The 23,496-nt window shown below is 44.8% G+C and overlaps 1 protein-coding gene across 2 annotated transcripts; it reads left to right on the plus strand.

Annotated features, from left to right (window-relative positions):
• The first annotated feature begins 17 nt into the window (after window positions 1-17).
• On the plus strand, window positions 18-22,133 carry RPP40 (ribonuclease P/MRP subunit p40). 2 transcript variants are annotated; one of them, XM_045003791.1, is made up of 8 exons: window positions 18-187; window positions 12,260-12,404; window positions 14,995-15,063; window positions 16,623-16,718; window positions 18,132-18,257; window positions 19,956-20,160; window positions 20,440-20,574; window positions 21,732-22,133. In XM_045003791.1, the coding sequence occupies exons 1-8, from the start codon at window positions 62-64 to the stop codon at window positions 21,928-21,930; spliced, it is 1,101 nt and encodes a 366-aa protein (XP_044859726.1). In that variant the 5' UTR covers window positions 18-61; the 3' UTR covers window positions 21,931-22,133. The 2 variants fall into 2 exon arrangements, with proteins under 2 accessions (XP_044859726.1, XP_044859727.1); XM_045003792.1 differs by having other exon boundaries at window positions 31-187; window positions 19,962-20,160.
• Window positions 22,134-23,496: the final 1,363 nt, after the last annotated feature.

The raw sequence follows: 23,496 nt of genomic DNA on the forward strand, positions 1-23,496 counted from the left end.
GGGGGAGGTGCCCCCCGGCTGCTTCCTTATTGGCGGTTGCTGCGCGGCGCGCGGACTCGGGATGTCGGTTCCGCTGCGGCGGCTCCGCGAGACCCCGCGGCACCTGCTGGTGTGCGAGAAAAGCCACGTGCGGCATGAGCGCTCCCGGCACGCGGCGCACGTGCGGAGCCACGCCTACAACTGCCGCGTGAGTGCCGGGCGGTTGGTGGCCGTTGGGGTGCGGGGGGGTCTCTGTCAGCGAGCGAGCGGGACCCGCTCACCGCCTGGCTCGGTGTCTCCCTCTCGGCCCCGCTTCCTGGTGCCTGTCAGGGGCCGAGTTCCTACCCGCGCTGCCTGGCCCTTGGCTACAAACGTGCCCCGGTTTCATGGCGCAGACTTAGAAACCCCTCTGCCCCTGGTGTGGCCGCGGCTCTGCTGCCACATCTGCGGCACAGGGACTGTAGGGCTGGCGACCAGCATTATAAGTGTGGGCCAACATTGGGGTCTTCCCCAGTTCAGCCTGCTCAGAGTGGCAGCCGTGTTAGTCTGTGTCAGCAAAAACAGCCAGGAGTCCTTGGGGCAGCTTAGAGACTAACACCTTAAAGCTGTTGCCCAAATACATGTGTTTAGTCTCTAAGCTGCCACAAGGGCGCCTTGCTGTTTCTGCCTCAGTTTGTAAGGCTGCTCGTGGGACTTTTCAAGTGTGGACAAGGTCTCAGGCCTGGATTGTACTTAAAATTTAGGGTGGTACAGCTGTGGCACTCAGGAGTGTGGACAATCTCGAGCCTATAGCTACGCTGACCTAACCCCTGTGTAGATGCTGCTGGGACGGTGCCCATCAACCTAGTTCCTGGCCTGTGGGGCGGTGGAGTTCCTACACCAAAAGGAAAAACCCCTTTCAGTCGGTGTTGGTTGCATTTATGTTACAGGTTATGCCAGCCTAGTTACTGTGACAACTATGTTGCTATATGACAGGTTTCAGAGCAGCAGCCGTGTTAGTCTGTAGCCGCAAAAAAAACAGGAGTACTTGTGGCACCTTAGAGACTAACAAATATATTTCAGCATGAGCTTTCGTGGGCTACAGCCCGCTTCTTCGGATGCATAGAATGGAACACACAGACGGGACATACTGTATTGTTCCGAGTATAGGCCGCTCCTGATTATAAGCCGCACCCTTAAAGTTTGGTGCTATTTTAAAAAAATTAAATTTTTAACTTTTTTTAGCTTAAAGAAAATATACACATGAGTATAACAGTAAAACAGTATTTTATTTAATGAATAGGAAGACATGTACCTGTATTTTTAACACTTTTTAACACTTTTCGTAGTCCTGCTTTTGACGGCATATGTTATATACTCAGAAATATTGAAAACTATTTTGTAGTTATACTGTAAATAAAGAAGGGAAAAGGAATGGACAACAAGGAGACTGATGGGAACAGTTCTCACCCTCTCCCCTGCACAACAATCAACACCATTAGCAAATGTTCTTAGGGTTAGGGATCATGGCCCCCCCCCCCCGAACTCCTGCCCCATCCACCCCCCCGCGTTCCTTGACACCTCCCCCCACCCCAGGGACCCCTGCCCCATCCAACCACCCCTTCTCTCTGTCCCCTGACAGCCCCTGGAACCCTTGCCCCTGACTGCCTCCCACCACCCCATCCATCCCCTGATCCTTTCTAACTGCCCCACCAGGACCCTTGCCCCTATTCAATCCCCCTGTTCCCTGCCCTCTGACCCCCCCCAAACCCTATCCACCCCCCACCCCGAACCCCCCTGCCCTCTCTCCAACACCCCCTCCCTGCCCCCTTACTGCGCTGCCTGGATGTGGCTGGCGGCGCTACAGTCTGGCCGCGGCTGGAGCCAGGAGCCCTGGGATGCTGGGCCGGGGCAGGAGTCACGCGACCGGAGCCCGGAGCTGGAGGATGTGGCGGGAGCCGGATGGTCAGAGCCAGGTAGCTGGCTGGCCAGAGTAGGGCGACCGGGAAGGGATGCGGGGCCGGAGCCGGGCGGCGGGGGACGCGGGGACGGCGGCGGGGGACGTGGGGACGCGCGGCCGGTGCCGGGCCGCCCAGAGAATTCCGGGGGCCCGGGGTCTTCGGCGGGGGGGGGCCCTTTCCGTTCCGGGACCTGCCGCCGAAGTGTCCCGAAGACCCGCCGCGGGGTGCCCCCGTCGCCGAATTACCACCGAAGCGGGACCCGCCGCCAAAGTGCAGCCCGGTCTTCAGCGGTAATTCGGCGGCGGGAGGTCCCGCCGCGGGTCTTCGGGGCACTTCGGCGGCAGGTCCCAGAATGGAAGGGCCCCCCGCCGCCGAATTACTGCCGAAGACCGGGCTGCACTTCGGCAGCGGGTCCCGCTTCGGCAGTAACTCGCCAGTGGGGTGTCCTTCCGCCCCGGAGCGGAAGGACCCCCCGGGCAGGCGAAGACCAGGAGCAGAAGAAGCTCCTGCGCCCGGCCCTGCAAGAGTTTTCCGGGCACCCCGGCGCGAGTGAAGGACCCTGCTCCGGGGGCCCTGAAAAACTCTCGTGGGGGCCCCTGCTGGGCCCGGGGGCAAATTGCCCCACTTGCCCCCCCCCCTGGGCAGCCCTGAGGCCGGGGCCTGCGGAGGCAGGTACGCGGGGCTGAGGCCAGGCGGCGGGGGGGGGGGGGAGGGCGGGGACGTGGCCGGGGCTGGAGCCGGGCGGCGCGAGGCCAGGGCCGGCGGAGGCGGGTGCACGGGGCTGGAGCCGGGGGAGGCGGGGACGCGGGCGGCGCGAAGCCAGGGCCGGCGGAGGCGGGGACACGGGGCCGGGCGAGGCGGGGACGCGGCCGGCGGAGGCGGGTACCCGGGGCCGGGCGGCGGGGGAGGCGGGGACGCTCCCGGGGTCGGGGCCGGGCGGCGGGGGAGGCGGGGACGCGGCTGGGGCAGCCCAGAGCCCTCTGAGTCCTGGCCGCGCCTGGGATTTAAAGGGCTCTGGGCTCCCCGCCGCAGCGGGCAGCCCAGAGCCCTCTGAGTCCCGGCCACGGCTGGGATTTAAAAGACTCTGGGCTCCCCGCCAGCGGGCAGCCCAGAGCCCTCTGAGTCCCGGCCGCGGCTGGGATTTAAAGGGCTCTGGGCTCCCCGCCGCAGCGGGCAGCCCAGAGCCCTCTGAGTCCCTGCAGCGGCTGGGATTTAAAGGGCTCTGGGCTCCCGCTGCAGCTATTGTCCCGATTGTAGGCCGCACCCCTAGTTTAAACACTCACATTAGGGGAAGAAAGTGCGGCCTATACTCAGGACAATACGGTATTTATACATACAGAGAACATGAAAAGGTGGAAGTATGCATATCTCCTGTCTGTGTGTTCCATTCTATGCATCCGAAGAAGCGAGCTGTAGCCCACGAAAGCTTATGCTGAAATAAATTTTAGTCTCTAAGGTGCCACAAGTACTCCTGTTCTATGTTGCTATAGTCTCTGTAATGTAGACATGGCCTTAGACTGAAATACTAACAACCCAAAATCTACCAAGTGGTGTACACAATGATCTCTTTTCCCCTTCCACTTCAAGAACTAAAAAAAATCTAAAATGAAAATAGCTGAGCAACAGCCTCTTTTTTGTATAAAGGTTTGTATTGCCAATTTTTCCGTGTACATCTGCTTCATTGATTATTTCAGTTCAGCTCTTGGGACAGTTCTTCACAGATGGATGAATAAAGTTGTGTGACTATTCCCCTCTCCCCCCCTTTTTTTTTCTTTGCAGAGTGCTGGATTTTTAAAACAAAGAGGGAAAACCCCCAAAACTTGATATATTTTCAATCTAGAGCAAAACACTTTTTTTCCCATCCAGTTATAATTTGTCAGTGGGATTGTAGATCTTATTTTTAATCTAATCATGTCCTTTTAAAGTATCATTTGGATGAAGTGATGATATATCAAGCTGGTAAAAACAAATACAAATAATCTTATCACTTTTCTACTGGCACCTAAGGCTTTGAAATTGGTTATACAACAAGATAATGTTGAGGGGGGAAGGAAAAGAGATCAGTGTTTACCAACTGGTAGATTTTTGGTTGTTTGGTATTTTAGTCTAAGGCCAGGTGTAAGCTCAGAAATTTGAATCTGTCACCAACAGAAGTTGGTGCAATAAGAGATATTACCTCACCCACCTTTTCTCTATAATTCTATGTATGTATTTCTGAGATGCTTCTTTAAAGGACGTGCAGTTGCTTCTAGAATGTCTCTTACACAGGAACTGTTAGTTTTAACCAAACTGGATCCATTATTGGTCTGCAAGTTGCTGTGTTTTAAAAACTCCAAAACTTAAATCACATTTAACAGCTATATATGATGTATTGAACAAGGTGTCAAAAACAGATAAACAAGCCAACAGCAGATAGGTATTGTGATGCTTTCTTGAGGTGGTCCAGAGCTGTAAGTCACCCTGTTATCCTTTCTGCCTTAGCAAAAGAAGGTTTGGTTGGTGTTACTCTGTGACACAGCTCCCTGCCACCACAGTCTCCTGTTAACTAGCCAAAAAAACTCCTTAGGATGCTGCCACCCCAAACTGTGCCTTGCAAATTAATCCTTGGTGCACTACAATTCTCAAACTCTCCAGAAGCATCTCTCTGCAGCATCCAGCCCCTGTCACTGGATGCTGAGAGAACTACCAACTCTGCTGCCACCAAAAAGACAGACTACACACTTGCCTGCTGGTTTGGCTAAGGATGCACACCTCTCTTTATTATAACAGCACTGAGATGAATTTATAATAAAGCAAAAGTAAGTTTATTAAGACCAGAGGTTTAAGTGAAATTAAGCAGAGATAATAGAAACAGAAAATGATTACAAATGAAACAAAAATATAATATGTTTCTGAGGCTATATGTAACTTTAGCAGGCTCCATGCTTTGTCTAAAGCAGTTTTCTCACCTACAGCTACTTCTCAGCATCATCAACCCATCTGGTTGGAGATCCACTGTTCATAGATGCAAAGAGCACTGACCTCTTTGTTCCCTCGGTTATGAGTAGCAAGATATCTTTTTGCTTCTTATATTCCCCAAAGTTCACAGTCTTTGTTCCAAGAGTCAGGCTGACTCCCTGCAGTTCAGATTATGAGGTGTCCTCTGGTGTGCTGATGCCATGCTGTTGCCTCATCCTCTTGATAACTGGTATTTACCTCAGATGCAAATGAAAGGTCCATTGTCCCTGGCATCCCTGTGCTCAGTTTACATTAGACACAGGCACCTGGCATTGGCCACTGTCGGAAGACAGGATACTGGGCTCAGGGCCGCCCAGAGGATTCCGGGGGCCCGGGGTCTTCGGCGGCGGGGGGGCCCTTCCTTTCCTGGACCCGCCGCCAAAGTGCCCCGAAGACCTGCGGCGGGAGCCCCCCGCCGCCGAATTACCGCCGAAGCGGGACCCGCCGCTGAAGTGCAGCCCGGTCTTCGGCGGTAATTCGGTGGCGGTGGGGGGGTCCCCGCCGCAGGCCTTCGGGGCACTTCGGCGGTGGGTCCCGGAACAGAAGGGGCCCCCCGCCACCGAAGACCGGGCTGCGCTGCGGCGGCGGCGGTGGGTCCCGCTTCCCCCCCGCCCCGGCCCCAGCCTCTTACCCGAGCGCGTCTCCGGCGGGGCCAAAGCTCCGTCCCGCTCAGAGCTGCGTGGTGAGGGGGCGGGGCTGGGAGCTCAGCCCGGAGCTCGCAGCCCCGCCCCCTCCCCACGCCACACTGAGCGGGGCGGGGCTCAGGCCCAGTTGGAGCTCCCAGCCCCGCCCCCTCCCCACGCGGCTCGGATCGGGGCGGGGCTCAGGGGCTCGGCCGGAGACTCGGCGCTTGATGCGCTGAGGCTCCAGGAGAGGGGCGGAGGCGGGAGCCTCTGCTCTTCTCTTGGGGGCCCCTGCGGAGCCCGGGGCCCGGGGCAAATTGCCCCCTTTGCCCCCCCCTCTGGGCAGCCCTGACTGGGCTAGATGGATCTTTGGTCTGACCCAGTATGGCCATTCTTTATGTCAGGCCTGATAGGAGTTGATCAAATCTGCCCCCAGAACTTATTGTAGAAACATATTTCCAGCACACATACATAACTCTTTATACTGCATCCATGCATCATCATGCAATGATATTAATGACTAGTGTGTCACCAGCTTTCACTTGATACTTCACACAACACTCTTTGCAGAAAATAACATGACAGCAATGTGGTAGATGTAATGAGTGTGTCATTGGAATTGGTATATTGGAATTGGAAAAGGGCAACAAAAGTTATTAGAGGTATGGAACAGCTTCCATAGGAGGAGAGATTAAAAAGACTGGGACTTTTCAGCTTGGAAAAGAGATAACTAAGGGGGGATATGACAGAGGTCTATAAAATAATGACTGGTGTGGAGAAAGTAAATAAGGAAGTGTTATTTACTCCTCATAACACAAGAACTAGGGGTCACCAAATGAAATTAAGAGGCAGCAGGTTTAAAACAAACAAAAGGAAGTATTTCTTCACACAACACATAGTCAACCTGTGGAACTCCTTGCCAGAGGATGTTGTGAAGGCCAAGACTATAACAGGGTTGAAAAAGGAACTAGATAAGTTCATAGAAGATAGATCCATCAGTGGCTATTAGCCAGGATGGACAGGAATGTTGTCCCAAGCCTCTGTTTGCCTTAAGCTGGGAATGGGCAACAGGGGATGGATTGCTTGATGATTACCTATTCATTCCCTCTGAAGCACTTGGCATTGGCCACTGTCGGAAGACAGGATATTGGGCTAGATGGATCTTTGGTCTGACCCAGTATGGCTGTTCTTTATGTCAGGCCTGATAGGAGTTACAGAACAGTGGGCCCTCTGCCATTGACACTGAGTGCCTCTTAGGCCTGGTCTACACTAGGCGTTTAAATCGGTTTTAGGAGCCTAAAACCGATTTAACGCCACAACCGTCCACACTAGGAGGCACCTTATATCGATTTTAATGGCTCTTTAAATCGGTTTCTGTACTCCTGCCCAACGAGAGGAGTAGCGCTAATATCGGTATTAACATATCGGAATAGGGTTAGTGTGGCCGCAATCGACGGTATTGGCCTCCGGGAGCTATCCCACAGTGCACCACTGACCGCTCTGGACAGCATTCTCAACTCGGATGCACTGGCCAGGTAAACAGGAAAAGCCCCGCGAACTTTTGAATATTTCCTGTTTGCCCAGCGTGGAGCTCCGATCAGCACGGGTGGCGATGCAGTCCGAAATCAAAATAAAAAAAAGAGCTCCCGCATGGACCATGCGGATGTGATCGCTGTAAGGGCAGGCAAATCCGTTCTATCCGTTCTATCAGCGCTCCGTTACAGAAGATGAAATTCAGAATCCTTTTTTAAAAATCTCCAGACAGACGCCATAGCAGGGACTCAGCGCACTGCAGCGTGACAAGCGTAACGGAAAGCCAAAGAATCAAATGGATGCGCATGGACTGGAGGACTGAAGCTATCCCACAGTTCCTGCAGCCTCCTAAAATTATTTGCATTCTTGGCTGAGCTCCAAATGCTTCTAGGGTCAAACACAGTGCCCGCGGGTCAGGGCATAGCTTGGCAATCTACTCACCCACCCCCCACCCACCCCCAGAAGCGAAAGGTAAAACAATCCTCTGACTCTTTTACATGTCACCCTATCTTTACTGAATGCTGCAGATAGACGCGATAGTGCAGCACTCAACACCAACATCCTTGCTCCCCCCCCGTCATGGGCGGCTGATGGTACAAAATGATGGAAATCCATCCTCATCATCAGCATAAGCTGATCGTGCAAAAAGATGGAAATCCATCCTCATCATCAGCCTCAGCTGATGGTACAAAAGGACTGGTAACCATCCTCGTCATCAGCCTATTGGCCCTAATTTTTTCTGGTGGATGGATGGTGCAATATGGCTGGTAACCATCCTCATCATAGCAACAGGGGGCTGAGCTCCATCAGCCCCCACCCTTCATGTGTAAAGAAAAGATTCAGTTGCCCCTGGACTAGCAGTGGGATGCTGGGCTTCTCTCCTACACACTGCTTAATGTCCTGTCTGGACTATCATAGCAGCTGGAGGCTGCCTTCCACTCATTTCTCACTAACAAGTCAGTGTGTCTTATTCCTGCATTCTTTATTAATTCATCACACAAGTGGGGGGACAATGCTACGGTAGCCAAGAAAGGCTGGGGGAAGAACGGAATCAACAGGTGGGGTTGTTACAGGAGCACCCCCTGTGAATAGCATACAGATAATAATTTCTGCGGGCTCTGACACAGAGCAGGTGGTTCTCTAGCACACTTGCCTATATTAGGCAGCACTGATTCTATTTTTTTATACCAAAAAGGAGGGATTGACTCAGGGAGTCATTCCCAATTTTTGCTTTTGCGCCCCTGGCTGATCGGCCAGGGGCACTTATGACAGCAGCCAATGGTACAAAACGATGGAAGGTACAATATGGCTAGTAACCACTCTTGGCTTTTGCGCCCCTGGCTGATTGACCAGGGGCACTAGCAGCAAATGGTACAAAAGGACTGGTAGCCATGATCATCCTCAGTTCCAATTTATGGAAGGGTTTGGATGGTGCAATATGGCTAGTAACCATCTCTGCTGTCATGCAAAAGCAAAAGCATGCTTCTGTGTAGCGCTGCTGAATCGCCTCTGTGAGCGGCATCTAGTACACATACGGTGAGAGTCACAAACGGCAAAAAAAGCTCCATGATTGCCATGCTATGGCATCTGCCAGGGCAATCCAGGGGAAAAAGGCGCGAAATGCTTGTCTGCCGTTGCTTTCCCAGACGAAGGAGTGACTGACGACATTTACCCAGAACCACCCGCGACAATGATTTTTGCCCCATCAGGCACTGGGATCTCAACCCGGAAGTTCCAAGGGGCGGGGGAGGCTGCGGGAACTATGGGATAGCTAGGGAATAGCTACCCACAGTGCAACGCTCCAGAAATCGACGCTAGCCTCGGACCATGGACGCACACCACCGAATTAATGTGTTTAGTGTGGCCGCGCGCACTCGATTTTATAAAATCTGTTTTACAAAACCGGTTTATGCAAATTCGGAATAGTCCCGTAGTGTAGACGTACCCTTAGGGTAACAGTATAGTTTTTAGACTCATGTTTCAATTAGTGCGTAAGTTATTTGTAAATTAATCTTCCTGGCTGCAGTAGTACCTAAAGCCCAGATCCTGCAAACTGCTGCACACAGCCAGAATCCCACTGAAATCAGTGAAGCTCCATGTAGGTGTAAGGTGCAGAATTGTGTCTGAAGATTCAAGGTACCAATCCTACAAGTGACTCCTTGGGGGTGGACCCCATTGGTCACATAGAGCATTTTCTGGAATGGGGCCAAAGATTGCATGCAAACATTTGTAACAAAAGATTGGAAAGAGAGAGCTTCTCTCTTAGAATCAAATTGAGTTGCATTTTGCAGCAGCAAGTAAGCAAGTTGTAGTTGAGTTTACTAAGCCTCCTCTGGTTTGGCTGCAAAATTAAATGATCACTTGCCTTTCTGGCAAAGTTTAGTAACCGCAGTTAAACCATCTGAATGTTACTGAAAAACCCAAATCCACTCTGTCCCCTCCCTTGTCACCACAGACCCCTGTGCAACCCTCAGTGCCAACTAGCAAAGAGCACAACATACCATAAGTCACATCAGGGCTGACACTCTCATTGCCCCAACATACTGTGGTCATAATCTGTATCTAAATGGTGTTGTGTAAAGTATCCTGTGCAAACTGTTAACATGCTGGTCCTGAAAATCATTGCATGATATATGTTCAGGGTGTGTACAAAGAGTTAGAAATGGGTGCTGAAAATATGTTTGTTTGGCAGGCAGCACATAAAGCCCAGCCTGCCCTAGACAAAGGAATGTGTTTTTACTTGTCCAGCCAGCTTGATCACAGAAGACAATGAAAAGTATATTTACATATAAGGTAAACAAAGCCATCAAACTAGCAAGTGGGGAGATGATCACTTAATGATCACAATGGGGGACGGAGTCTGTACCTTCCTGGCTCTTGAAACAGAGACAGTGAACTTTGGGGTAATATAAGGGGGATAAAGAGAGATTTGAATCATCTGTCACTGAGGGAACTTAGGGTTCAGTGTCCTCTGAGCCTATGAAAGCTCTCTTGGCCTAGAAGGCAAGAGTAGCTGGAAACTGACTATAGGTGAGAAACCTGCTTAGAAAAGGGAACTTGCTGAAATTAAGTTTGCCACAAGAAAGCATATTTTGTTTTGTTTTGTTTCACTTGTAATCATATCTGGTTTTTTTTATTCTTCTTTATTATCACTTAAATTTGTTCTTTGTTAACAAACTTATTCTTGTTTTATTACAAAACCATGTCAGTGCTGTGTATTAAATTGGAGAGTGAATCTTCAGCTAACATAACAGGCTAATATGCATGCAATCTTTTTTGGAGGCAGCAAACTTGATAATTTCTGGGAGTGTCCAGTGAGAGGGACTGGATACAGCAAAGAGATGTCTCTGTGGAACTTGGGAATTGGGGTTCACTGGTTATTACATGCAAAGCCAGTTTTGGACTGGCAGAATCCTGTAGTGTTTGCTGGTGAAGAAGAAAAGCTGGTGTGCCAGGCCTAGGACATGTTACTTAGCAGCAGCAAAGCTCTCGCTTGCTGGGTCTGAGAGGGGGTAACAACACAGTGGCTTATAGTTCTGGGTACCCCAACAGAAGCATCACACCCTGATTAGAAAATTAATGGATAAAACATTTTAACTGAGGCTCAGGCATTCTCAGGAATACACGTCTCCCAAGTCTCACCCCCTCCCTTTTCCAAAGTGTTAGTGTCAACAAGGTCTATCTCACTCTCTTCCGAAGGGCAGTTCAGTGCTGCCATGTCAGATTGAGCCTATTCCCAGCTCCCCTATATTCTATTCTGTATGGCTTCTTATACTATGTTCATCACCTTAGTAGCTGAGGACTAGATGCACAAAGGTATGTAGACACCTAAACATCAGACTTTGACACCTAAGTCCCAGTTTTAGGCTCTAATGCAATTCACAAAACTCCAGCCGAACCATGTAGGCATCTAATCTCACTCAACACCTAAATTTTCAGGGTAAAAATTCATAGCTACTTACGTTTCTGCCTCTGGGCCTGTGTACTGCTGCCTTGCTCTAACTATCTGGAATCCTGTCTCCTGCCTAAGCTCCAGAGCAACTTATGAATGGGGGAAGATAGGTGTTCACCTGCCTAACTTGCTAGTGGCACTCGATCCAGTAGGCGTGCTCAGAGGCTGCTTACCAGATCGGATCCTATTCAAAATCTAGTGTTTGGTTATAATTTTTAGTCCAGTGGTTAGAGCACTCACCCAGGAGGTGGAAGTCCCAGCATCCAGTCCCCCTGCTCCACTGACTCTTTCATTATTTAGCTGCAGTGAAACAGCTTCAGCATGAGAGATTGAGGAAGCGCTGTATCAGATTATCCCATAGCTCAGTGGTTAAAGCATTTGCCTGAGAAGTGGGAGACCGCTGTTAAATCCTGGTAGGAGGGGGAATTTTGAACTTGGGTCTCCCTCATCCTGGGTGAGTACTCTAACCACTGGTCACAAGGAAGATAGTTGCAGCAGCCCCTCCTCCTTTGATTGTCTTGTGTAGCTTTGAGAGCCTGCCTAGTTCATTCTCATAAGAAACACATTAGGCTCTAATCTGCTTGAATTTGGGAGAATAGCCAAACTACATTGAATGTACCTGATCTCATCTGAGGTTTTATGGATCAAGCAGGCTTTATTTTGGGGGCGGGAGAGGGTGTGTGTAAATCTGTGTGTTGCACCATGGAATGTATTCATTTTAAAAATGGTACAAATCCTACCCTGATTTCCATTCATGCATGGGCATAACTAAGGACAGATTTAACCCATTATATGGTAAATGCCCCAAATAGCAAAGGTAAAAAGCATTCAGAACAGATTTTAAACTAACCTTTATTTTGTCTTAAAACCATACTCTTTTCAAAACCATGCTGTGCAATAGTATCCCTTTCTGTAGTGCTTTAAATGGCACTGTACTGTGTATGAACTATTCAAAATAGAGAACCGAGTCCTAACAATAAGGTTTGGTAATTGTGAAACTCAAGGGCATCTGGGGTAGGGCTAGTTTGAAATTAGTTATGTGCTGAATTCGCCTCTTGCTATTTGGGGCACTCACCCATCTACAGATACTTTTAGCTCTTTAATTTTATGTGCTGCTGTCTTTGAGGAGCTGAATTTTTGTTTGCTTATTTATTTTCTTCAGCCCTGTTTTGTAATTTCGATTATCTATGTTTATATGTAAGATCTAATTTGCATTACAAATATGGTCTGAATAGGTGTCATTTTTGATCCCTGAATGTGGAATTCTTCCAGAAGCACTGAAAAGTGTTATCACAGACATTGGAGAGTATTATTTGGTGAAGAATTTATCTCTTCATGAATTGGTTACGCATGAATTTATCAATACATTTGTGAAAAAAGGTAAGGGGGAGCTAAAAATACATACAGTGAATATGAATTAAACCAAATGTCTTGCCAGTGCTTCCTGGAATAGTAAAAAGTGCTTTTTTTCCCCCTATGAGTTTGTTGTACTGTGACATTCTTGGCATTTGGAAGAGAAGAACAAATAGAGAAGCCTGCATCACTATTCTCTCTGCTCCCTGGTAAATAGGCTATTGTACCTGTTATAGTGCAGAGGAGAAAGGTTAGTGGTAGAAGAAATGGTGGAGGATGGACAGAAAATGTGGGGAGAGAGCAAGACCACTGGGTTTTTGTTTTTTTTTTAATTGAATTTCCTTATTTTTTTAAGGCTGGGAAAACTAACCAAAGAGAATCCTGTAGTACACTCAGATCAGTTTGTTCTCTTTCTCGTTAGAGTTCTTGGACAAATGCCTGAAAATATACACTGCTCCTGACAGCGTTTACCTTTACAACAGCTTTCCCCACATAACTCTTAACAGGAATGATCTCATAAACCACTAGTTAGAGAGTAAAGTGTAAAACATTTGAAAGCAATAATTCCAAAATTTCAGAATGATGTTCTTTGGATTCTAGCTCTAGAGGCTTTGAGGTAACAGTTCTTTAGGGAGTGTCTACAGTGCAAAAAAAGTGTTCTTAACTTGGATTAACCAACTGCAATAGCTAATTTGTGTGAAAATAGCAGTGAAGACACAGCAGTTTGGCTTTTACTCAGGTTAGCAGCTCAAATTAAAATCTATAGGAAGAGGAGCCTAACTGCTAACCCAATTTAAAAGCCAAGTCGCTGTATCTTCACTGATAATTTAACACAAGTTAGCTACCACAGGGTAACTAATCCAAGTTAAGAACACACCTTTTTTTGTAGTGTAGACATACACCATGGCAGTGTTTTTCAAACTGTGGGTTGCGACCCAGTACTGGGTCACGGCACGTAAGGCACTGGGTCACCTTGCTGTGGTCAGCACCGCTGACGGAGACATTCAAATTCCCGTCGGTGGTGCTGCCCAGCTAAAGCAGGCTAGTGTCTACCTTTTCTGACACTGCACTGCGCCCCAGAAGCGGCCAGCAGCAGGTTCATCTTCTAGGCAGGGTAGCCATGGGGCTCTGCATGCTGCCCCAACCCCAAGCACCGGCTCCGTACTCCCATTGGCCAGAAACCAGCCAGTGGTAGCTGATGGGGAGGGGGGAATAGGTGCCTGTGGGTGAGAATCGTGCGAAGCTGCTTGCATGCCTCTGCCTAGGAGCCAGACCTGTTGCTAGCCGCTTCCAGGGCACAGCACAGTCCACGGTGCCAGGACAGGTGGGAAGCCTGCCTCTGCACCCCAGCTACGCTGCTGACTGGGAGCTGCTGGAGGTAAGCCCGTGCCCCAACCCCATGCCCCAGCCCTGAGGCCCCCCCACACCCAGAGCCCAGCCCTACCCCAGAGCCTGCACCCCCAGCCCTGAGCCCTGACCCCTTCCTGTGCCCCAACCCCCTGCCCTGGGTTGCGGGCATCAACAATTTTCTTCAACTGGATCCCCAGAAAAAAAGTTTGAAAACCACTACACTAGTACAGCAAGCATTGAAGTGTGTTTGTACATGGGTGAAAGGGAGAAGCAAGATGTTAAAATCAAAAGCCTTATTAAGGTTTGTGATTCCTGACCTATCAGGAATAGCAATAGGTGAATATGTGTAAGACCTGTGGCATTCTTTATAGGAATGGAATGAAGGAAGGTTAGCCCTGGTGCTCTAGCTCAGTTCCATTTGAGTAATTACAGTCTGCCTACCTGAATTCTCTTTGCACTTTCAATTGGGTATGATTTATGCTTTGCTTTATGTCCTGAACTGTAGTAATATGTTGCTGTTATTGTTTAATCGCAGCTGTCTTCCAGCCTAGAGGTAACTGCATTTCAGATATTAGTGACGTGATTCTTCTCTATATAGTTTGTAATCATCTTGTGAAGTTTTGGGTCTTTCGTTAAATGTCATTATAGAGAGAGTAATTATGAATAAAATCTGCACGCTCCAAAGAGGACATGTAAATCTGCACATAGAAATGGTTTCTCCCTCTGGTCCTTCTTCCATCTTGAACATCAAAGATGGAACAAGGTGTCTCTTGCCTTTGATATTTAACACTCTGAAGAAAAGGCATGTTGGTGGCAGACATCCAGGGACATCCACCACTTTGTTGATGCCAAAAAGTTCCCTACCACTGAGGACTCAGTCATGGAGCAAAGCATTTTTTCAAATGAGCTGATTTAAAAGGAAAGTAGTTGTCCCTCCATTAAGGATTAATTACTTGCTAAATTTAGGATCCTCTTTCTTGCTGCTCTTATTCTCTTGAATAGTACTAGTGCCAACAGTTCCTATTCAAGCAATGGGACCACTCGTGCCAAGATTACAGGACTGGGCTCTTGTCACTGTCAAATTTGTAGAGGCAACATGAAAATACCATAGTGGGAGAAGGCTAGTTACTTGAAGTGCAGAAATCAAGCAGGATCTAAACAGCAACTGACTGATTTATTTATCTTGAGATGAGTCTAACTTAAATATTGCCAGTATATCTTTTGAGAACTGTATAACCTCAGATTTTACTGTTCCTTTGTGTTAAAGGTTCATGCTATGCTCTTACATACAACACAAAAATTGATCAAGATAATGCTGCTGCTCTACTACCAACTGGTATGAATTCATACTATTCATTATACAAAGACATGGACTAATGCCTTTGACTGTTTTGTTTTTACTTGGGTTTTTGAAAGGGGTTCTGTCAACTGGAAAAATCATGAGTACATTTCTTTACCTATGTTTACTAGTAATTATTAAAATGAAATATTAAAAAAATGAAAGTTACTCTTTGTTCATGCATGCGATTTATTTCATTTCTTACATCATGGACAGTAAACGCAATTAAGTCAGTTTCACTTTTACTTATTTCAAATGGTCAGTGCTGCAAACCTTAGGTTGCTAATGTTGTAGAGGAATGTTTGTGTAAAAACTGTTTTCATTGGAATTAAAAAACAAGCATTTCTGTTGGTCTGAAACTTTATTAAAGGCTGCTTCTTACAGACTCTAAAATCGAAACCATTTTATGTTGATGCTGCCCCCTTAAAAATATGGATCAGGTGGTTTTAGTATATTTCTCAAAATACTATGATGAAATATTTAGTACTTAAAAGTACTGAGTAATACTTCTCTCAAAGTATAATTAAGCATTTCACATATGAGATTAATGGAGAGCTTTGTTTTGTTCACTGTTTTCCAAACATCTTGAGATTTCAACATATTATACAATACATATTACATCAATTACAGTAAAAATGTAAATCTTTTCATATCCTTTTATTTTTGGTCTCATTTGCTAATTGTCATAATCCAGTTGCGTGCAAAAAAAAAAAGCGTGTTTGGCAGAGCACAAGTAAACTGAAATTCTTCATGTAAGCTCTTTGTGGCAGGGATATCATCTTTTGTATGTATATACAGCCACTAACCCAATGGAAATCTGATTCTGATGGTGGTCTCTGGATGCTAGCAATGTGTAAAAGTTTCAAAATAATATTCACAGCCATTCTGGAGTCCATGATTTAGGCACTGGATGATATCACAGTTCAGTCCTTTTTGACCGTCAATATTATTATTTTGTGGTAGTGTCCAAAGACCCCAGTCAGGATCAAGGGCTCCTTTGTGCTAAATGCTGTACAGCGGCAAAGGATGGTGCAGTGAATGCACCTGAAGTGTTTTCAATCTAAGCCGCAAACCTTCAGACTCTTAAGTATGTGCTTAACTTTACTCACCTGAGTAGGCCCATTGAAGTCAATAAGTTTAAGCACAGCAATAGCTTCAAGCATATGTGAGTGTTTGCAGAATCAGGGCCTAACTCAACACAAGATTCAACAAATGAATATAACAAACACTAGGGAATAGCTGGGAGGAGGGAAGATATGGGTGACAGAAGTAACATGGCAAAGTTACATAGGGTAATTGCACAACTCAGGAATTGTTATTTAGGGTTCACTCATGCTAATTCATAAGACATATTTTGACAACCAACAATAATCTACTGTTAAGATTTTCTAGGGTTACTCTTTCTGATCCATTTAACTGGAACGGAAGGAGCCTGGATTACATTACTAACACCTAGTGATCCAGGTTTAACTTTATGCAGCATGAGACTCTCAAAGACTTAAAACGGAGCTATGGAAGAGATAACTGCTACTAACAAAAATCCTTTCTGTTCATAGGAAAACTAATTATATCAGTAGACAAGGACACGTATGAGGAGCTTGGACTACAAGGTCGTCCATCTCAGTATTCTGGTAAAAAAGTCATGAGATATAGTAAGTATTGTTTACACTAACAGCACCTATTCTAATAGTAATATCTATTTATAAAGTGTCTTAATAGGACACCAAACTATCTGAGTTTAAGCTTTGATTCCTCTAAATTCGGTTAATCTCTTGGATGTTTTCTCCCTGTGTACACACCACCATATGCATATTGAGAGAAATATGTAAACTACACAAGTAACAAGAAAAGCACAAATAGAACATATACATTTAATATTTTGTTGATATTGTAAGAACTTAATTTCTGCATTTCTTGATTTATTTTTAATTATATATCTCTTTTATTGCAATAATGCAAGATGAGCATTTTTGCATTTTATATTCTGTATGCAGTCTCTGTATCTTCACAGCAGAAAAACAAAAAACCTTAATCTTTTTTTTTAAATGAAAGCTTACATCTTGTAGAATGCTGCAGAAACTGCAAAGAAAAAAACCTACATTTGAGAGACCCCTTTTGGAGAGAGGGGGAGAGGGGGAGAGAGGGAGAGAGAGAATTTTGTTCTGTGTGTTTGTGACACTTAAAATCTTTCTCAGGCAAATTGTCCTTTCAGTAGCCTCCATGCCTTGCACATTGTAAAGAAAATTTGCAGTTCTTAGCAGATATCCTGTGGACATGCTTATGACTGATTTTTTTACAAATCACTAACTCTCTTAGTTCATATCCTCCCCACACAAACCTAGAAGGGCCGTACATACTGAAAGCTAATTACAAGCAAAGATGAACTTTCAGAGTGCTGTTGGTTTTAAGTTATCTGCATAAAAACAACTGGTAGCAAAATAGGAAATAATGCTAATTCATCAAACTTAAAAATGGCTTTGAACTGGGACCAATGGGTGCGGGAAAACAGGCTCATAATGGAAACAGTGCTGAAGCCATAAGTATGGCTTTTGCTGGTACTGTAAGCTATAGCTTCTTTCTTAAATGCCAGTGGTCTGTTGCCAGTATTATTTTTAAAGCCACTATTTTGGCATGACAGCCCCCCTTTTCTCATTTCCCTCCCAAAAGTGAGCTGCTCATTGCTGGTTTTTAGAAAGCAGTTAACTTTTAAAAAACAAACAAACAAAAAAAACCAACACCAAACAAAATCCCACAACTTTCCCTTCATTTCTGCACAGTGAAGCTGAGACACAAGCAGAGAAGTTAACAAAAGGCAGCAGTTGTAACGTCTTCTACATCAGAATAAAGAGAGAGAAATTTTCATGTGCAAAATGGAGAGCAACAGCTATATGACTAAGATTTTGAGAGAGTGCTACAAGACGTGGAGGGTTAACTTAAAAGGAAAAAACAAAGTGTATCCATAAAAAGTAGTTGACAACGTCTTCTAGTTCTCTGATAATTCTTATAGAATCTGAATATTAAAGCTGAGCTCTGTTGAGTAAAATTTGCCCTTTCATCTTTTACAGTTGTTACCATTGACTTGACTGACTCAGCCTTTGATCCTGATAGTAAGAAACATAAAAGAGTGCTTTGGGCCTTGAGAGAGAAGAAACCTTTAGAATTTGATTTCCTGCTGTCCTGGCATAACACAGGTAATAAGAATGAACTGTAATCTTAGAAGAATATTAGAATATTAACTATGGATGACATAAAATTAGATGGGTGAGGTTATATCTTTTATTGAACCAACTTCTGCTGGTGAGAGAGACAAGCTTTTGAACTTACAAAGAGCTCTTCCTCAGGTCTGGGCTGTGTGAAGAGCTCTGTGTAAGCTAGAAAGCTTGTCTGTCTCACCAACTGAAGTTGGTCCAGTAAAAGATATTACCTCACCCAAGTTGTGTCTCTAATATCCTGGGACCAACACGGCTACAACGACACTGCATACACCAATAATTAGATATCATTCTTATTTGGGTTGTAGACTTGTAATATAGTGGCATTTTGTTACTTAAAGAACAAACTCTTGTTGATGGCACCTCAAAGGTGCAGTGACATGAAGTAAAATTGGTCAGGAAGAAAACTGCAATTGCTGTTTTGATTTTGAAATTAATGTACAAGCACTGTATGGCCTGCTATTGGGTTTTTGTAAGGCTGGTTAAAAAATGTCCATTGAAACTATTTTTTGACACAGTTTTTTTTTTTTCTTTTCATCAAAAAACCAAAACATTTTGATTTGGAAGTACTGCAGTGGTGCCTCATGGGAGATGTAATTTGTTTGCCTCATGTCCCCATTTTCCTCTATAGGCCAGGCTCCTTGGCCTGGCTTCGTCTGCCATGATCCACTGTCTCCCCTCTCCAAAAGGGGAAACTGTGGTACATTATAGGAGTTGTCCAACATCAACCAGGAAGCCTGGCCTATACAGGAGAATGAGAGCACAAGGCACTGCAGCAGTATTTCCAAGTCAAAATATTTTGGTTTTCCACATAAATGTTTTATGTTTTGAATTTTTGCTGAAAAATTGACATTTTCCATGGGGAAAAGTGACCATTTTTCAAGCAGCTCTATGCTGTTCCTCTGACATGCAGAGTACAAGCTCTCTTGTTGGTGGCCTATATAGAACATCTCTTCAGAAACAGCCTGCCACTGTCTTTTTCAGAAGGAGACTTAGTATTGTTTTTCTCCTTTCATCCAAGGATCTCAAAGTGTAGGCAGGGACACTATAAAAATTGCTTTTTACCAATTAGATATCTTGCTTTTGAGTCTGTTAATATATCTTGAAGAGATGGTGTAGGAGAAAAGAGGACAGACTCAAAACATAATGTTAGTGATAAACTATATTCAGGTGATCATGTTCTATTTGTAATAAACTGTCATCTAAGCCTCCAAATCTGTTTAACGTTTCAGTGGGATGATCAGATTCTCCATTTGCATTCTTATAGAGAAAGAACAAGTGGAAAAGCATAATTTTTCCTTTCCTATGGCTATTTATTTGGAAACATTAAACAAACACTCATCCTTGAAGATGTTCTGTAATACATGAGTTTAATTTTTATTTTGCCTTAACTGTTTCTAATGACAAATTGAACTATACAAATATGGCTCAATAAGGTTTCTCTGTAGAGCTTGCTAGATCTGAAACTGTACTTCATTTCCAAGAAAAGAGGAGAAGATAAAAAATCTAGGGCTCTGGCGCAGGTAGATAAATAGCATGTAAGCAGTTTTAATTTCAATTAATCATATAGAGCATCTCACACATCTTTCCTTTACAGATGCATGTAAAGGTTTCAGTTTAGTTTGATACTCAGTGTTCCTTTGTTGTTGCAGTTTTATAACAACTTTTTGTGGTCTGTGTTAGGTGCAGAAGGATCAACACTGATGTCATACTTTTCCAAAAACCAAATACAAGCCCATAAGCCAAAAACAACATTCAGCACATTAAGAAATTTGCAGTGTCCAGTGTTCCATAGTAATGAACTGCAAGGAAAGCTGGAAGAGTCATGCAGTGCACAGGAACTGTTTGAATGGTTAGGTGCCGTTTGGAACAACGTTGGTTTGTAAGTATCTGAACTTGCCTTGATCTTAAATATTTTTAAAAAAACATAAGCCATAATTTTCTACCTTTGATGCCTGACAGTAGGCACTTCAGTCTTTAGGTACCTTAAATAAGTGACTTGATTTTTCATGGTGCTCAGCACTTCTGAAAAACAGACCATTTATTTAGAGGCCTAAATATGTATTTAGGTACTTCATGGTTGATGCACAAATCTGAAAATGGTAGCATTGGTGTAGAAAATTTGCAGTGTAAACCTCATCCAGATTATTTCTGTTTTCAGAGACAACAAGTCATTTAGCTTCTTATCAACCTATTGCTGTCCTCAGCCCAGCACAGTAGTGGAGCAAGCCTATTTGTGCACAATCACTGGCTTTATACTCCCAGAGAAGATAATTCAGTTATTGGAACAGCTATGGTAAGGGCCATCAGAGGTACATTATTATAACATATTTACAATTTTAATATTTTTCCCCTTCAAAGTGTTTTACAAAGATTAATCTTCAGTACCCCACAGAGGTAAGTAAAGGATATCATCCCCAATTTACATACAGGGAAACTGAAGCAAAGAGGTTAAGGCCAAAATTATCAACAGTGACAACTGATTTTGACTACCTCAGCTTTGGGGGACCCAGCTTTGAGATATTCTAGTCTTGTTGTTTGTTGTCTTTTTTAGTGTTAAGCAGCCACAACTCTCGTTGAAGTTATGGCAGCTGTGGGAGCTCAGCATTTTTGAAAATCAGGCGCACTGTATGTTATATTGGACAAGTCACAGCCAAATTTTCAACTCCTAAAGCAAATCACACTGAGCTTTGATTAAAACACAGATGTTCTGGCTCCCAGTCTTAAGACCACTGGACAATGCCTGGCCTTCATTAATATCGGTTTATGATTTGTAGTCTGGTTCCCTTCTGGTGGCCGCAGTGCTAATCCACAAAAAGAGTCCGTTCACCAGATTTTCTTTCCATATGTCTTCCACTCTGACATTGGATTGTTCTGTTATCCCAGGCACAAATAATACCAATTCCCTGCAAGATGGTGGCTGCCAGAGGCTGCTCAGAAAAGCTGGTTTTATTTAAAAAAACAAGTATTTCTAATTAAAGTACAGCTCAGTTACATGTGTCAAAGTACATAATACAATATAAATCTTCTGCGTTGTGAAATGCCATTTGGTGCCATTTTTTTTGTTTTGTTTTTTGTTCAGTTTTACATAAAGTTAACATTAAAATATTTAAACTGAGCAGTCTCATAAATATTTTAATTTAAGGCAATATTAAGGGTCTGAAGGAATGCTAGTGTCTCAGCAGGAAAACTACAACCCTTTGTGCTCTCCATATGTACCTTCTAAAATGATGTGACAGCAGTTGGAATTTCTCATATAAAACACATTTGTTTTCAAATAAGATACTCATTACACTACTGGGTGTCCTACATTTCAGTAAACCCAAGAGTGATTTTTAACTCCTTAGTTATACATTTCAGTTAAGTAGTTGAGGCTCTAATTCCATTCTGGTGTACTTCAACATAATTTATTGTTCCATTCTAATTAGCAGTTAATGTATTTTTCTTTTCCAGTTGCTATTTTGATGAACCGAAACTGGCTCAGTGGGTGACCTTAACCGTGCATGGCTTTGCAGACAGCCCTGTTTCCTGGAGAGAAAGTGAACATGGTTTCCAAAAGGGAGGAGAGAACTTGTACAATTTTGTTGTTTTTAGGAACCTGGACTATTGGCTTCAAATGGCTGTTGGAGCAAATGATGATTGCCCACCTTAAAAGTTCTGCCTGTAGGAAAGTTTCTTAAAAAGAATTATCTGAGATGTGCTTACAAAAATATCAGACAATTAATTAGCCATTGAAAGGATCTATGTATATAGATCATGTTAGCATCTTATTGCTTCCACATGACAACTGGAAAAGTCTTGTTTACTGGAATGTGTATTTTTGTCATATCTATTTTTAATAAAAAGTGAAACATCTGTTCCTTAGAAATCTTGTTACATATCCTACAAATGTGTAATCTTGACAAAATGATAAATGGTTTTCTAAATCATGGCCTTTTGTGTTTAAAAAAAACCAACAAACAAACAGCACACCTTCCACTGTTCAGATACCAGGGACAGAAATTCCACCTTCCAACATAGAAAGAAATTAAAGCCGCAATAAGGGGGCTGCAGTCTGGGAAAGTTCTGAGCTCCTATAAATATTGAATATGGCTGGCTCACTTGACAGAAGCTTTATTGGATGTTTTATTTTGTTATGCATCTGTGCAAACTGCTGCAGTTGTTGGATAAGTCTACCATGACCCTGCTTTATAAGTCTTTGTTTAGGACTAGGGCATGCCACATTTCAACTTTCACCTGTTTCTCTTGTCACAAAAGATTGCATTTTTCTTTAGTAGGAAAAGTATTTGTTTTTTCTTTGCCCTCTCCTTAAGTCAAGTGGCTAAAGGGATTTGGCTCAGGCCTTGCTGGAAAATTCATCTGCAGCAAGAGATCAAGCATAGAAAGGCTTAAGGGTAAGAGATCTTCTTGGAGAGTTACAAGCATTTGAAAACCAATGCTTAGCATGGAAAGTGTTTTGTGACTTTAGCTAGAAAGGCTGCTACCAAACCCTGCTCTGATATACCTCTCAGAATTATTTCTTTCCAGTGACTGCCCACAGTGTGCTACTTATTTTCCAAATGAAAGAAAGGAATAGTCCCAGCCCTGAAGAGCTTACTGTTTAAAAAAAAAAACAAAAAAACCTGAGGAAGGAAGAAATACAATGTATACAGACAAGGTGGCTAAATATATAAATGTTAATGACTCAAACTCTCCATTAGCCATCAACTAGTTTTCCATAGGCATAAAACCAGAGCTGGATCTTCAGGAAGGGTCTGAATGGAGAAGGAAGTGGCTTTGCAGCTGATCTCAAGAGGGGAGAGGGGCATAGCTGTCAATCAGGTGCACCAGACTAGCATGGTCAGCAATGCTGAACAAGGATGGATAAGCAGTAGAACCAGCATTATGCAGAGCTTACAATGGAAGGAAAACAACTTTGGAAGCTCAGACCTGCTAACTCCACTGATCTTCCACATAGACTCTGGGTTTTCAGACCCTTTTATGGTCTGCAGGGAAATTACCTTCAGAGTGGCTGCTAGTTCTCCATACCCTTTAGCTGTGTAAACAAAGGACTGGGAGCACTACCAAAGCTCAGCCCTTTGGGCAGAGAGCCACTAGGGCGTGGCTAATTCCTACTGGCTCTGCAGCTCCCCACCCCCTCTCTAGCCATTCTTACCATTCATTAGTGAAGATACTAGCACTGCTCACCCCACCCCAGTGCTGCTGGCCACACCAATCC

Source organism: Mauremys mutica, chromosome 2 (genome assembly GCF_020497125.1).
Source record: "Mauremys mutica isolate MM-2020 ecotype Southern chromosome 2, ASM2049712v1, whole genome shotgun sequence".
NCBI lineage: Eukaryota > Metazoa > Chordata > Testudines > Geoemydidae > Mauremys > Mauremys mutica.